Here is a 14,965-nt window from a genome sequence, read left to right on the forward strand (position 1 = left end):
TTTAATCCTTTTATTCATCTTTGTGGCCCCATTATAAGGGAGATATGGTCCACTGTTTGGTCTCTGGAAAGTCCACTGTATGTGTGAGCTTTGGCAGAATTCACTCCTCCCAATATTGGTCTTTGGTGCCCATACTTTTCCATTGTTTCAGCTCTTCACTGCCATTCTCTCAGTCGGTAGTTAAAAGTGATTCAGGCTCTGTGTACCTCATTTGGGTTCTAAGTGACCGCGTCCCTCATTGTCTGTTGTCAGTTTGCTTAAAAGTATTGTTTCCTCTTTTTTCCATTTCCTTTTTTCACCCATTTTTTCCAATATTTTTCATTGTTCCAAGTGTGAAAGTAAATCTTATCATTGTGATTCAATCCTGGATAGTAATGAAATTCATCTCATTCTGTTTTCAGTTAATTAAATTAAATGTTGAACTTAAAGTGCTTACCAATTTGATGAAATGTATTGTGATCTGTATCTATATTTATATATCTATATCTAGCGTTTGTTTGTTTGTTTATTTATTTATTTATTTATTCATTCATTTATTACAGCTGTAAGGATACTACTTGTGAGCCCAAAATCAAACTGTTTGTTTTTCATATTATTCACCTTCACCTTCTCTGAATATTCATTTGAATCTTTGCACAACTAAAAAAATAGCTTTATGCATCACCTGTGCCTATCTTCTTATGCTGTTAAAAATATCAAGTTAAATTAGAGAAAAAACATATATGTAATATGCATGCTATGCTTTCTACAACTGAACATGGAAATGACTAAGATATGTTATTTATTCTGGAATTCTTGATATGACAAATATACTAGGGATTCTAATTTTAATCATTTATGAAAGCCCATTTAATAGAGGATTTTATGTTTAAGATAGATTCTCAGTACAATTTGACAGGTTTAGGCTTTGGGATTTGTCATCTGAAAAGACAAGAAAGAACCTTGGTTATTCTACTGAGGGAATATTAAATTATTCCTCCTTGAGTAGAATCGTGGAACATATTCAAGAGCTAAGAAAATGAGTCTCTAGTACATTTCTAAATTACTGGAAGGAATAGTTAGTTAGTTTTTTGTAGTTACTATAACAAATTATTAAACATGTGATGGCTTAAAATAACAGAAATTTATAATCTCACATATCTGGAGGCTAGAAGTCTGAAATATGGCAGGATCGTGCTCTCAGAGGGTGATTTAAGGGAAATTCTGTCCCATACCTCTTTCAGCTTCTGGCAGCTCTGTGGACATCCTGGCTGGTGGCCATGTCACTCCTGACTCTGTCTCCATCTTCACATTGTCTTCTTTTCTGTGTGTTTGTATAAAATCTCCTTCTGCTTCTAGTTTATAAGGACACTAATGATGGCATTTAGGGCTCACCCATACAATCCAGGATACTATGGACAGAATTGTCTCCTCCCAAAATGCAGGTATTGAAGCCTTAACCCCCGGTATGATTGTATTTGGAGAAAGGGCATTGAAGGAAGTAATTAAGATTAAAATGAAGTCATGAGGTTAGAGCCCTAATTTGATAGGATTTCTGCCCTTATAAGAAAAGACACCAGAGAATTTTCTCTCCCTTTGATGTGTGAGAACACAGTGAGAGGGGAGCAGTCTCCAAGTCAGGAAGAGAACCAAAACCCAGATCCTGCTGGACCTTGATCTGGAGATTTTCAGCCTCAGGAATTGTGAGGAAATAAATTTTCTGTTGTTTAAGCCACCTAATCTATGGCATTTTGTTATGGCAGTCTGAACTAATACACAAGTAATTTTCTTTTCTTGGGATTCTTAACTTCCTTACCTCCTTTGCCATATAATCACTCTTTCACAGTAGAACATTACATATATATATTTTTTTGAGGGGTGGCACCATTGCACACCATAAAACCTACTACAATAGTCAATCTATTTTTGTTTTGCTTTCTTCTTAAGGAAAACAGTTTATTTCCAATCTATAATTCAAAAATTTACAAACATCAAAGTTTATGATTAGAAAACAAACATTACTGCAGTGGTATAACACCATCTGCATTGCTGCTTACACCCACTTCTTTTTTGGTTTTTCAATTGGGGAATAATTGACATATAACATTATATTAGCTTCAGGTATACAACATAGTAATTCAATATTGGAATACATTGCAAATGCTCACCACAGTAAGTTCTAATTAATATCCATCATCATATTTTGTTACAAATTTTTTTCTTGTGATAAAAACTTTTAAGATTTATTCTCTTAGGTTGTTCCAGATATGCAATGCAGTAGTAGTATTAGCTATAGTCACCCTGCTGTACATTAGATACCCATGACCTAATTATTTTACAACTGGAAGTTTTCACCTTTTGACCCCCTTGGCCCATTTTGCCCACTCCCCAATTCCTGCTTTTGGCAACCATCAGTCTGTTCTCTGTATCTATAAGTTGTGTGTGTGTGTGTGTGTGTGTGTGTGTGTGTGTGTGTGCGCGCGCGCATGTGTTTATGATATTTGTCTTTTTCTGTCTTACTTATTTCACTTAGCATAATACCCTCAAGGTCCATCCATATTGTCATAAATGGACAAAATTTCATTCTTTTTTATGGCTGAATAATATTCCATGTGTATATATGTAGCACATTTCCTTTATCCACTCACATATTGATGTATACTTGTTTCCATATCTTGACTATTGTAGATGCTGCAGTGAATATGAGGGTGCCTGTATCTTTCTAAATTAGTTTATTTTCATCAAATAAATACCCAGGAGAAGAATTACTGGATCATATGTAGCTCTGTTTTTAAATTTTGTGAGGAACCTCCAATACTGTTTTCCATAGTGGTTGCACCAGTTTATATTCCCCAAAACAGTGCACAAGGGTTCCCTTTTCTCCATGTCCTTCCCAACATTTGTTACTTTTTGTCTTTTTGGTAATAGACATTTTAACAGCAATGAGGTGACATCTTATTGTGGTTTGGATGGTAATAGACATTTTAACAGGTATGAGGTAATGTCTTATTGTGGTTTGGATTTACATTTTTTTCCCCTGATGATTAGTGATGTTAAGCATTCTTTTATATACCTACTGGCCATTTGTATGTCTTTTTTTTGGGGAAAAAAATGTCTCTTCACATCTTCTGCCCATTTTTAAATCAAATTGTGTGTTTGTTTTCTGCTATCCAGCAGTGTGAGTTCTTTATATATTTTAGATACTAGCCCCTTATCAGATATATAATTTGCAAATTTTTTTTTTTTTCTCATTCAGTAGGTTGCCTTTTTAATCCATTGATTGTTTGCTTTGCTGTTCAGAAATATTGTTGAGAGATCTTATCATAAATGTATGCTGAATTTTGTAAAATGCTTTTTTGGCATCTACAGGCATGATTATTTGAGTTTTATCCTTCATATTGTTCATGTGGTATATCACATTTACTTATTCTCACATGTTGATGCAGCATTGAATCCCTGGAGTAAATCCCAATTGATCATGGTATATGATTCTTTTAATGTATTGTTGGATTCAGTTTGCTAATATTTTATTGAGAATTTTTGCACTATTTAATCAGGGATATTGGCCTGTAATTTCCTTGTGGTAGCCTTGTCTGCTTTTAGTATCAGGGCAATGCTGGCTTTGTAAAATGACTTTGGAAGTGTTCCCTTCTCTATTATTATTTTTTTTTTTTTGGAAGTGTTCGAGGAGGGTTGTTATTAATTCTTCTTTAAATGTTTGCAAGACTTTATCAATAAAGCCATCTGGTGTGGTACATCCAGGCAATGGAATATTAATCAACACTGAAAAGAAATGAGCTATTAAGTCACAAAAAGATATGATAGAAACTTAAGAGCGTATTACTAAGGGAAAGAAGTCAATTTGAAATAGTTACATATGTATGCTTCCAATTTTGGACATTCTGGAAAAGGAAAAACTATGGACAAAATTAAAATATCAGTGGTTATCAGGGGCAATGAGGGGAAGGATGAAAAGTCAGAACACAGAAAATTTTGATGGCAGAAAAATACTCCATATAATGTGAGTATAATGATAGATATATATTTTACATTTGTCCAAACCCATAGAATGTACAACACCAAAGGTAACCCCTACTGTAAACTATGGACTTTGGGTGATTATGATATATCCATATAGTTTTATCCTTGATAATATTTCTACCTGTCTGGTGAGTGATATTCATATTGGGGAAAACTATGCATTGTGAAAGCTGGGCTATATGTGAAATCTCTGTACCTTCCTCTCAATTTTGTTGTGAACCTAAACCTTCTCTAAAAAATATAATTAAAACAAACAAATCAACAAACAAATGACACCCACAAAAAAACAAAAAACAAAAAAACACTACAGTTTAGGTGTCGTTGACCTAATTTGGCAGGACAGCAGGAAACAGCAGTCCTGCAAAGTTACACAAATTGTCTAAAGCCTTGTTTTACTTATGTGCTAACCCTGAATCAGGATCCACATTTCTTCAACTCCAAAATACTTCATCTTACCCCAAAGTCAATTTCCATTCTGTGTTAATTCATCAGACTCAATCAGGCTTCTTTCCACAAGGAACCATCTCACTGACAGCAAAGGCAGGCCTGTGTTAAGGATTACAGGTATTATGTTTAAATGCAAACAGTTCTTTGATTAAATACCACATGTTTGTATTTAAAGCAATTTAATGTTTTATGCTTTATTGATCATACTGGTGAAGTGATGTATAATTTCTTCAGTTGTTAAAAGTAATTAATATATGTAAATTTTTTCCTGAAGAAAAATTGTGATAACTTCAGTACTGCTATAGAGGTTGGCAAACCAGGCACCCTAGTTTTTAAATAAATGAGCACAAGGATAGCCTGGCAAACTGATGCAGGAGGAAAATTACACTGTCATTCTTTCCCCCTGCTCTTTGTGAACTTAATAGTTAATGAAGCTCCTTCCAGCCTCTGTCCAAAGTAGCAAAAGCCCACAAAAATAGATTGATAGATTAGAGAGGATAGATAAATAGATGATTGATACAAAGATAGATGATAGATAGATAGATAGATAGATAGATAAATAGATAAAACCTTTTATTTTGGACATATTCCTTGCCTCATCCTCACTTCCAAAATCTGGGAGCATTTTCATAAATGCACAATATTTTTATGAGGAAATGTAATCAAACATTAAAATTTATCAATATGCTACATATTTATATTCTTATGAAGATCTTGAATAACAACCCTGAAATATAATCTCTATCATTGATGAGCCTGGCATTACTCTTTTGGGCTTCCCAGCTAGGTTAGTTTTCTACAGTAATCCTCTCCCTGCCCTTAAGGCATGCTGTCTGTTTTCGTTTACTGATTTGACTCCCTGTATCATCCAAGTTACTGTGATTACATGCAACCAACACTGACCCTTACCACATATAATGAAGAGGCTTTATTGTAAGAACATCAGGAGCTCTTGTATCCAGGAGAAGACAGAAGCAAAAAGCCTGGGAATGGGCAGAAAAAAAGCCTGCTTCAGGAGTCTGGGAAGCATGAACCATAAGAAGGGTCTTATTGTCAAAACACCTGAGACAAGGCGACATACTGGAATTCATGCACCTAACTACTTGTAGCCTCTTCTTAATCTAGTCAATATTAAGTTCCAAGAATAGAGGCTCCAATGGCCTAATTTGGGTCATGTGCCAATATCTTGGATAAGTCAGGGAATTTGATACATAAAACAACACTTGTGTTATACCACACCATAAAAGAAATGTTACCCTCCAGAATAAAATCAGGAACCATTAGGATGATAGAAGAAATAATGAACAGTTAATGAGGAACAAGTGGGAGCTCTTTGAGATCAAGAACTATGTTTTTAATATTTGACTCATATTGCTGAAAGTAATTCATATTGCTACATTTTAGAAAGATTTCTGTAACCATAAATATGTCCATTTTTCTTGTTTCAGTTCTGATCCTTAATTTTCATATTCTTTTTACCCTAAGAACATATTTTAAATAAATGATGAATAGAAAAAAGAAGTTAACAAAACTTATTCAAATATGTACTATCTTCAAAGGATGCAATGATGAATAAGGCATGATATCTTTCCTTTAGGAGTTCCCAGCCTATGTGGAGAGTCAGACATTTAAACCAATGACTAGTGTGGTATGAGGTATCATGCAGGCTATACCAAGAATATGTTCTTTACAATACTACGTAACCTAAAATTCAAAGCCATGCAGATTTTTAACTCTAATATACATTTTGCAATCTCATTCTATGAAATGTTATTTAGACCTGTAAAGAGTAGATATATCCTTAGATAGATGAAACATATTTGTAATATGTGGGGAAAAAAATGAGATGGGCCATATAATTTGTGACTATATGAAATATTTATGTCTGTGCATATAGACAAAGACTGGAGAAATAAAATAGTTATTGCTGGAATGATGGGTTTGTTTTATATTTCAATTTCCTCTACTGCTGTTATACATTACAATAAATTTACAAGGGTGTGTTGGGGCTCTTTACTCAGTAATTTCCTTGTTTAACAGAAACAAAATACACTAAAATTTCCCCTTGCCTGTTAAAGTGATTTAATCCATTCTTTATGTTTTTGCAGTTGTGTTTTTTGCTGTGAGTGCCAAGGGTGACTGTTCTTCACCATTAGTGTTTTGTTTTGTTTTGTTTTGTTTTAATTTCCTCTGTTCTTTTTAACTTATTTCCTCAAACTATCTGTAATTCGTAGGTTAAGGGAAGACAACTGGTGGATGTTCAGTAGGTTTTAGCTAGATTAAATGGCAGTTTTAATTGTTGTTAATATTTTTTAACAGTTATCCAAGAGTGTCTGTCTATTTAAGAGTCCCATGTGTTTTAAACTATTAACAATATGAAAGTCACCTCCTTGCTACAAATCTAACGTTTCTCTGGCTTTCTGTATTTCTGTAGAATTTTTCAATTTTGTAGGTTCTAATCTTTGTTCTCAACATATGATCACCGCCCATCTGTTTTCAATTGCCAGGATCAATACTTCATTTCAGCCATCGTTCCCATCTACTTGGTCATTTTTTTATTGCTTCTTTCTTTGTTTCCCCACCCTGATTATCTTGTGTTCCACTTTGGCCTAAACACTGCTACTACATCACACTGACAGGGGCTTTAGCCATCTCTCTCTCTTTTTTTTTTGCCGTCTCATAATCAGCTTTAAAATAGTCAATGGACTCCCATTTGGCTACTAAATTAAGTATAAATTTGTAGCTCTATTTTAGGGTCCCCTCCCTACTTTGTAGCATTTTTCTCATAGTTACTCTACTGCTGCCCTCTAAACCAATGCCAATAACTGACTCTCCTACATACGTATTACCTTCACCTAGAATGCCCTCTCCTCATTCTTGCCTTAATCATTCAGAGGCCCATTTTAAAGATTATCTTTCCCATCATACCTTTTCTTAGTATCCAAAATGGATTTGACATCCGTCCTTTCAAAATATATACAACTCTGCTTGTGCCCCCCTTTCTTTAATCTGCTTTATATTAGAAATGTTTATGTGAATAACAATCAGATTATGTAAACTCTATGAAGACAGAAACAACCCCGTTCTCATCTTTATACTAACCAATGACATGTAACACAGAGAACTGGTTTATCTGAAGACATTTTCTTTCCCTGTTTAACTTTTTTCTTATTCCTAGGGGAGATCATAAGATAGAGGTCTTAAACAAGAAAGGAGAGGAAGAGAGAGCAAGAGCAGGGTACCTTCTGGATCTCACACAACTAAGTTTAACTTCTTAAGTATAAAAAGAGAGAGGCATTTTATTTGCTTTATTATCACATCTTTGGTTTTTACTTTTATAAAATTATTATTCTTATAAAAATAATAATCTTACAAAAATAAAAAAAACAAAGATAATTAATAAAACCAGTAGAGTATTATTAAATGTAAAAAAATAATAGAACTAGGAGCATATTAGAGAAACAACAGAAAACAAAGCACTTTAATTGACTGAAATGTAACTGCCTGTGGAGAACCAGGCCGATGTTGTTTAGAATGCTGCACAGAGAAACCTGAGTGGATTTGAGTCTTCTGACCAGACCACATCGTAGTATTTGTCTTCCTGGGTCCCCAGTGGTTAGAATCCTCTTTTCCTCCTCCCCTGTGAGCCACTGAGATCAAACTTTCAGCTTCAAACAAGTTAGTGTTCACTGAGTTTAGTTTTTGTCTATCCCGTCATGGTACCCTCACAGGTTGATGGGCATAACAACATATTCAAATCAGCTCTGCTCAAGAAACACACATTTGAGTGGATAATCCGCACATAGGGATAGTTGCATATGTTAGTTATGGCATATTCTTCCTTAGTCAGACCTGGAAAAATGCCTTGCTATTTTTTTTTTTTTTTTAATTTAGTGTTCCAAAAAAGATGAATTTTAGAATATTTAGTATTTCCAGAGATATAAAACAGCACTTAATTAGCTAGTGAAGCACTGGAGTAAATATAATCCTTCATGTAAATTACAGTAAGATGTTACAAAGCATTTTCTTTCTTACTGGGAAAATAAGGTGTGTATTACTATTTCTCAGATAACTGGATGTTAAAATAAAGAGAAAATACAGGACTCCTTTTTGAGGAACAAGGATTCTTAAAATAATTCCATTGGACATCACTAATATAAAGTTGAGTAGAAATTATTTTATTTAATTGCAAAGTTAAGAATTTTATGGTACACTTTTTAAGGTCTATATATACAAATTTTAATTTTGTTGTTTTTCTTTGAGTGTGATGTTGCATTGTATTATATTTTACAATGTCATGTGAATCGGTTGACTCTATTTATCTCTAAATCTTCTCTCTCTCTCTCTTTCTCTCCCCACCCCCACCCCTTCTTTAATGTTCTCTCTTTCTTTCTCAAGGCTCAACAAAGTACTCCTGGAAGCAATGAGAGCTCTCAAGTTGTGACAACAAAGGAAGAAAATCTGAAAATCCCTGAGTGCGATTCTGAAAATGTAAGATTAACTTAAAATGGTTTTAACAGTATTCAACATGAAAACAAGGACATAAGCATTTTAACAATCCTAGTTCATGTCACCATAAGACTTTCTATTGATATGTAGTATCTACCATTTAACACTGCACTTTTGATTTGGAAAAGCAGACTTTTTGGATGTGAATCAAATAGGTGTTCCATTAAGGATAACCAGACTCTCAGGAGTACTGTGAACCTGAGTTGTCAGAGATAAGGGGGTGACCACACTTTCAGCAGCATGCTCATTTCCAGAATCACATGACAGAAACTTGTTAAAATATTAAAAACAAATAAACAAAGCTCCAAAGGATATGATTCTATAGTATTTTCCCCATAAAACAAATAAACCTAGCATTATAGAGACATTACATTAAAGAAAGGGAGATTCTTAATATTCTTAATATTCATATTACCTATTATAATAGATAATTTAGAACTTGTGCGCTGTGAGGTTTTTGTTTGTTTGTTTATCATAGTAAGTAAAATGAAATTTTAATTCTGGAACTTTGGCACTATTACAAATCTAGCATATTTGGATTTGAGAAACAGCAAATGATAGTTGTGTTGAGTACATTCAAAGTTAAGCTTCAATCTAGTTAACAAAATGCAAAGTATTTATTAGAGCTGTTCATGATTGAACAAAAATCAGGCTACAGTAGGGAAAATAAGTAAAAAAAGAAACATAAGTTAACCAAATCAATCTCTATTTCCTCTGTTGGCTCCAAAAGTGAATTTAGAAATACGAATTTCTCAACAATTTTCCCTTCATATCTTTGTATATTTAAACATATACCAAAGCTATACAAATTAGAATATGATAAGGTGAACTAGAATAGAAATAAAAAACTCTGCAATTTACTTTAATGGAGGAAGAAGTCAAGAAGACTTTGGGTAGGAAGAAATATTTAGTTGTAGTTTGCAAGACAGATAGGTCTCTGACAAGGTAAACAAATGTGGAGAGAGAAGAATACAGAAAAATATGCCTCAACAAAATAATGCAGAAAGTGGTGGGATATGTGCCTAAAAAGATAATTCGGGACTTACATGTGAGGGGCCAAGCTAAAGAGTTTGGTTTGAATTAGGGATGTAGTCAAGTTTCAAATGTTTGTGTCCAAGTCATAAGATCATTGGGTTAATATTAAGGAATGTTTTTATTTCTTGATATGTTTTCTTAAAAGTACCAAGAAATTACTCTTCACTCTCTCTATATATATATCAAACCATATGTTGTACACCTTAAACAATGTTATATGTCAATTATATCTCAATTAAAAAAAAAAAATCTTGGAAGCTTCTGGCCTTCACTCTTATGGGTAATACCCAGGTTTGCTCCTTGAAGGCCCCGCTCTGAGGCCTTGGCTTAAGAGAAATTCAGAAATTCCTGCCTCTATACAGAGGGATGTGTGCCTTGAGCACATTGTTCTTGTGGTGAGGTGGCCAAAGCATCTGAAAGGACAAAGAACAGTGACTTCATTAAGATTACCAAAAAAACAAACAAAATGTTGCCATTGGAGACAAACTTGAAGAGTTTTGCTAAGGTTCCCAAAAGCAACATTCAGGTCTACTTTTCCTACCAAGAGTGAGGCCTGCTCAAACTCACAAATTGTTTTTTTTGTTTGTTTGTTTGTTCCACTCTCCTTCTACTTCTGTCCTTCCTGTCACTGGCAATGCCTGTCCCATAAGCAGCTGTTACCAATCTGGGTCCCTTCAAAAAGCTGCCTCCACCTGCAGCAACACGACTGTCTAGATTTTAGTCTTTGGAGACTAAATGCTCTAGTGCAGAGCATTCAGTATTCATAGGCTGCAGACTCAATTGCATGTAAAGGCCAAGAGAGTAATTCATATAAATGAGTGAAATAAGCCAGGTGTAAGCAGTAGAAATTAGTGAGACTGGTGTGAACAGCAATTTTCAAATTCTAGACTTATAGTTCTTAGCCCTGTCTTACATTAGTGTATCACCTGGAGAGTTCTTATAAAATACAAATGCCCAGGACCGACATTAGAAAAATTAACTGGACATCTTGGTATGTGGGGTCTAGACATTAGTTGTATTTATTTTATTTTATTTTTAAAAATTTTTCCAGGTAATTGTAATGTGCAGGCCATTTCGCCAACCCTGTATTTCATACGTATATAATCATAAAACTCATCTGGGGAGTTTTTGTAAATTAAATTCTGAGAAATTACTCAAGAAATTCTACATGAATAAGACTTAATATAAGTTTTTTAACATGAACCTGACAATCCTCTTCCCAATCACTGTGATTCTGAGGCAGTTGGTCAGTGAGCCATTATTTGAAAAACATTTATTTAGATAAGTCATAATCCCTTCAGTATATTTACTGTTCAATAATGGATTTTCTGCTTCTCCTGTTATATTTGCATTTTAAAGAAAGCAATGCCTAAATAAGGCTCTGCAATGCTAGTAATGAAAGACAGTGGTGTGACATTTGATAGTGGGTAAGGGGGATCCATCTCAGAACCCTTCATTTATTATGTAATCAGTCCATAAACATGAATTGTCTCTCCATTTATTTATTTCTTTTATAATATTCTTCAATAATGTTTTATAGATTTTCAGTGTACAAGACTTAGACTTCTTTTGTTTTCTTTATTCCTAAGTATATTATTCTATTAAATATTATTGTAAATGGGGTTGTTTTCTTAATTTTATTTCCAGGTTGCTTATTGCTAGCTATAGAAATGCAGTTAATTTTTGTATATTTATCTTGTATCAGATTAAAGATTTTTAAGTGACTATGAGCTCTGAGTTAAACTGATGAGATTTGCAAAACTACTATATAAAGTTACAATGTTGATTTCAAGTAATTATGATGCTGCCTCCAGAATAAGGGAGATCAATCCCTTATATAATTTTTACCTATCAGAATGTTCCATTCTAGAAATAACACTTCTAAGGTCAACTATGCCAAATGGAGTGTGTCTGCTAAAGCTTGAGGTGAAAGGCTGTAGAGCAAAATCAGAAATGTGATGTTGATTAGTTTCATTTATGTCTCAACTAGTTACTCGATATGTAAACATGAATTTTTAACCCCTTTGAGGCTCATTTTCCTCTTCTTAGAAAGAGAGATACAGTTATCTTACCTTTTATAGCTTGTTAAGAGATTCATTGACACAGCCTAGCTTAACACTTAGAATATCATTGGCACATAACAAGCTCTCAGTAATTATCACTTTGTATTCCTTTATGCAAAGCTATTCCTGTTACTTATAACCTCAACAAATATTTTTGAATTAAGTATTTTAATTTCTCAAAGGAGCAAACTTAAAAGATGACAAGAGCAACCTTAAACATAATAATTTGAAGTAGGGAGAAGTGTTGTTACTCTCAGGACAGAACCACATGCCGCCAGTGACAACAGGGGTAAAGAGAATATGTCAGCCAAATAGAAAAGTGAACTCCTAATGTGAAGTATCTAAAAATAGAATTAGCTACTAGAGGACATAGTATGTTATATGGTCGAATAATGAAAAACAACCATTCTGGTGTGTAGTTTGGAAATGAAGCATTAGACAGATGGAAAAAAAACTATCATGCTAAGCATCTCTTTCCATTTCAGGATTCTATGGCCATCAGCAACCTGACTGGGAGCTGATGGGAGCACATGAAATCCCTCAGTAAATAAATAGCAAAGGTCATACCTGAGACTAACAAACATAGTAGAGAAACCCTGGAATTACATAAAAGTTAGATTTGAATACTAACTTTGCTGTTTCCTAACATGTCACATTGGAAGGGATTTTATTATTCAGATCCCTTATCTATATAATGTTGATCGATGATTTTCAAACTTTTGCATACCTAGGAATCACCAGGTCAACCTGTGAAACTGCTTATAGTAAGGCTCCAGTCACACAGATGATTAATCAGTAGATCTGGGGCACAGCCCGAGAATGTGTATTGTTTTAATACACCCACTTAGATTTTCTTCTGTCGATATTTCTCGTTAATAATTTTGAGAAACTTTGATGTTGATTTCTTGCACGTTTATCATGATTATTATGTATAATAGATATTAAATAGGCAGTATTTGATTATGTCATCAATGTCCTTGTTAGTTCATTGTAAAAAAGCTGCTCTGCAATTTTAATGTTCAAGGTCACAATATCCCGGATAGTCAAGGCCCCGAACTTAGAATGAGAGGCCATGTGTATTCTTAGATATCCTGTGGGTTCATTCTACTTTCTGCCTAATGTAAGTCAGTCAAGGTCACTTAGCAAAGTGATCTCTGGATTCTTTGGCCTTTCTTTTTTAAGTAGGCTTAGAGAGATCACCAAAGGCTTAATGGTATACAGGACTGTCAGTTTGGGGTATGTTTAAATTACTTTGAAAGCAGCTTTGCTTAAATGATAATATTGGAGTCACATGGAGAGAGCAAAGGATTGTACCTGCTTGATTTAATTTTCCTGCAGTTTGCAAATGTGCCTCATATTGTTTAATAGCTTAGCAAGAATTAAAGACATTGAGCATTTCATTTTAATTTTCACTTAGGGAATAAGACTTACTACTCAATGTAAATGTGTTTTACAATGTTTCAGACTGTGATAGGCAGCAAATTCTACTTATTTTTCTTCATTTTGAGTAAATGAAAAGCAATAATGGCATAGAAAACTATGCCACGCTTTTCATGTTAAAACAATTTTGTCAGAGATTTAAGATATCCTAGTTTGCTACTATATCCAGTGTTCATTGTGTGACATTTGATGGCTCTGATAAGTTGATGGCAAATACTTGGTTAACAAAATTTCCTAGGCAAGTCATGTCCTCTATAAATGTACTGAGAGACCACCAACCAGTGTCACTATAGGTGACACTCAGTCAGACCATCTGAAGAGGTTGGCTTTGTTGTGCAGGGCGGCCTGCAGGGTCTCTGGTCCCTCTCCCCACATAAGAACACAGGACATGGTGAGGCCAAAAAGGAACACCCACAGAGCCATAGATAGGGGAGTCATACCACTATAGTCTCGCTGGCGGCTGGCTTGGAGACACAGGAAACAGGAGCCACACGACCCGCAACCCTTACTCCGCCACTTGCTAGCTCGGCCACCATCTTCTTGCTAGCCCCCACTTTTCTGCTAGTCTAGCCACAGCAGTTATATTAGTGGCCAGTTACTCATTGGTTACAGCTGACAGCCAACCAGCCACAGCTGATGGCCATCCAGTCACAGTTGATAGCCATTTACTACCTGAGCCAGCACCTTTCCACATGAGTCCGAGAGCCTGGAAACTGCACTCCTGGCTCTATCCCCACAGCTTCATACAAGATATTCTTTATTGTGCTACTGTCGTATTTTTTAAGGAGCAGGTATCCCTCCAGATAATTTAGAAATGGTAGATAATTTCCTAAGATCTTTAAAACAATTTTCTGCTTTTCACGTTAGATTTAAATTTCCATGTTTACTCTTCTATAACGTCTTAAAGCTTGCAAAATGTGAACTTAATTGTGTTTTCTTACCAGAAATCTTACAAAAACCTTAAGAATAATGTTTAACTTATTATTTTAGTAAATAAAAATAATCCCATAAGCATGCTATAATAAATACTATTAATTATAAGGATATTGGCCAAACATGGATGTGCAAATACAAAGTTTAATCTGGTCAATAATTATTTGATTCCCCCTTCCTATCTTCCCTGCAAGACACATAATAGTTTTCTCCCCTGGGTCTCTATCATGCTTGATTTATACATGTATTTTATTTTGTATCACATTCCATCTTGCTCATTGATTATTTATAAAAGTTTCTCTTTTTATTAGATAACAAGTAATTTCAGGACAGAGACTAAAAAATATGGGTATTTCCTTCAGAAACAAGCAAAATGCTCTTCTTAACATATGCTTATTAATATTTCTTTAAAACATCCAAAATTACAGTTAGATAGGACTGCATTTTTCAAAATTTTAACAATTTCATGTGGATAATGAAGAAATTAAAGTTCAGAGAGGAGATGTGACTTGCCTGGA

General features: G+C 34.3%; 1 protein-coding gene across 6 annotated transcripts in view; it reads left to right on the forward strand.

Annotated features, from left to right (window-relative positions):
- The window catches only part of LUZP2 (leucine zipper protein 2), a 464,261-nt gene that overhangs the window by 432,253 nt on the left and 17,043 nt on the right, over positions 1–14,965 (forward strand). For all 6 annotated transcript variants that reach the window (XM_074336147.1, XM_074336145.1, XM_019742592.2 and 3 more), the window contains one exon: positions 8,866–8,958. In XM_074336147.1, coding sequence (XP_074192248.1) covers positions 8,866–8,958 — 93 coding nt within the window. The remainder of the gene's footprint in view (positions 1–8,865; positions 8,959–14,965) is intronic.

The sequence above is a fragment of the Rhinolophus sinicus genome, linkage group LG06, assembly GCF_036562045.2.
Source record: "Rhinolophus sinicus isolate RSC01 linkage group LG06, ASM3656204v1, whole genome shotgun sequence".
Classification (NCBI taxonomy): domain Eukaryota; kingdom Metazoa; phylum Chordata; class Mammalia; order Chiroptera; family Rhinolophidae; genus Rhinolophus; species Rhinolophus sinicus.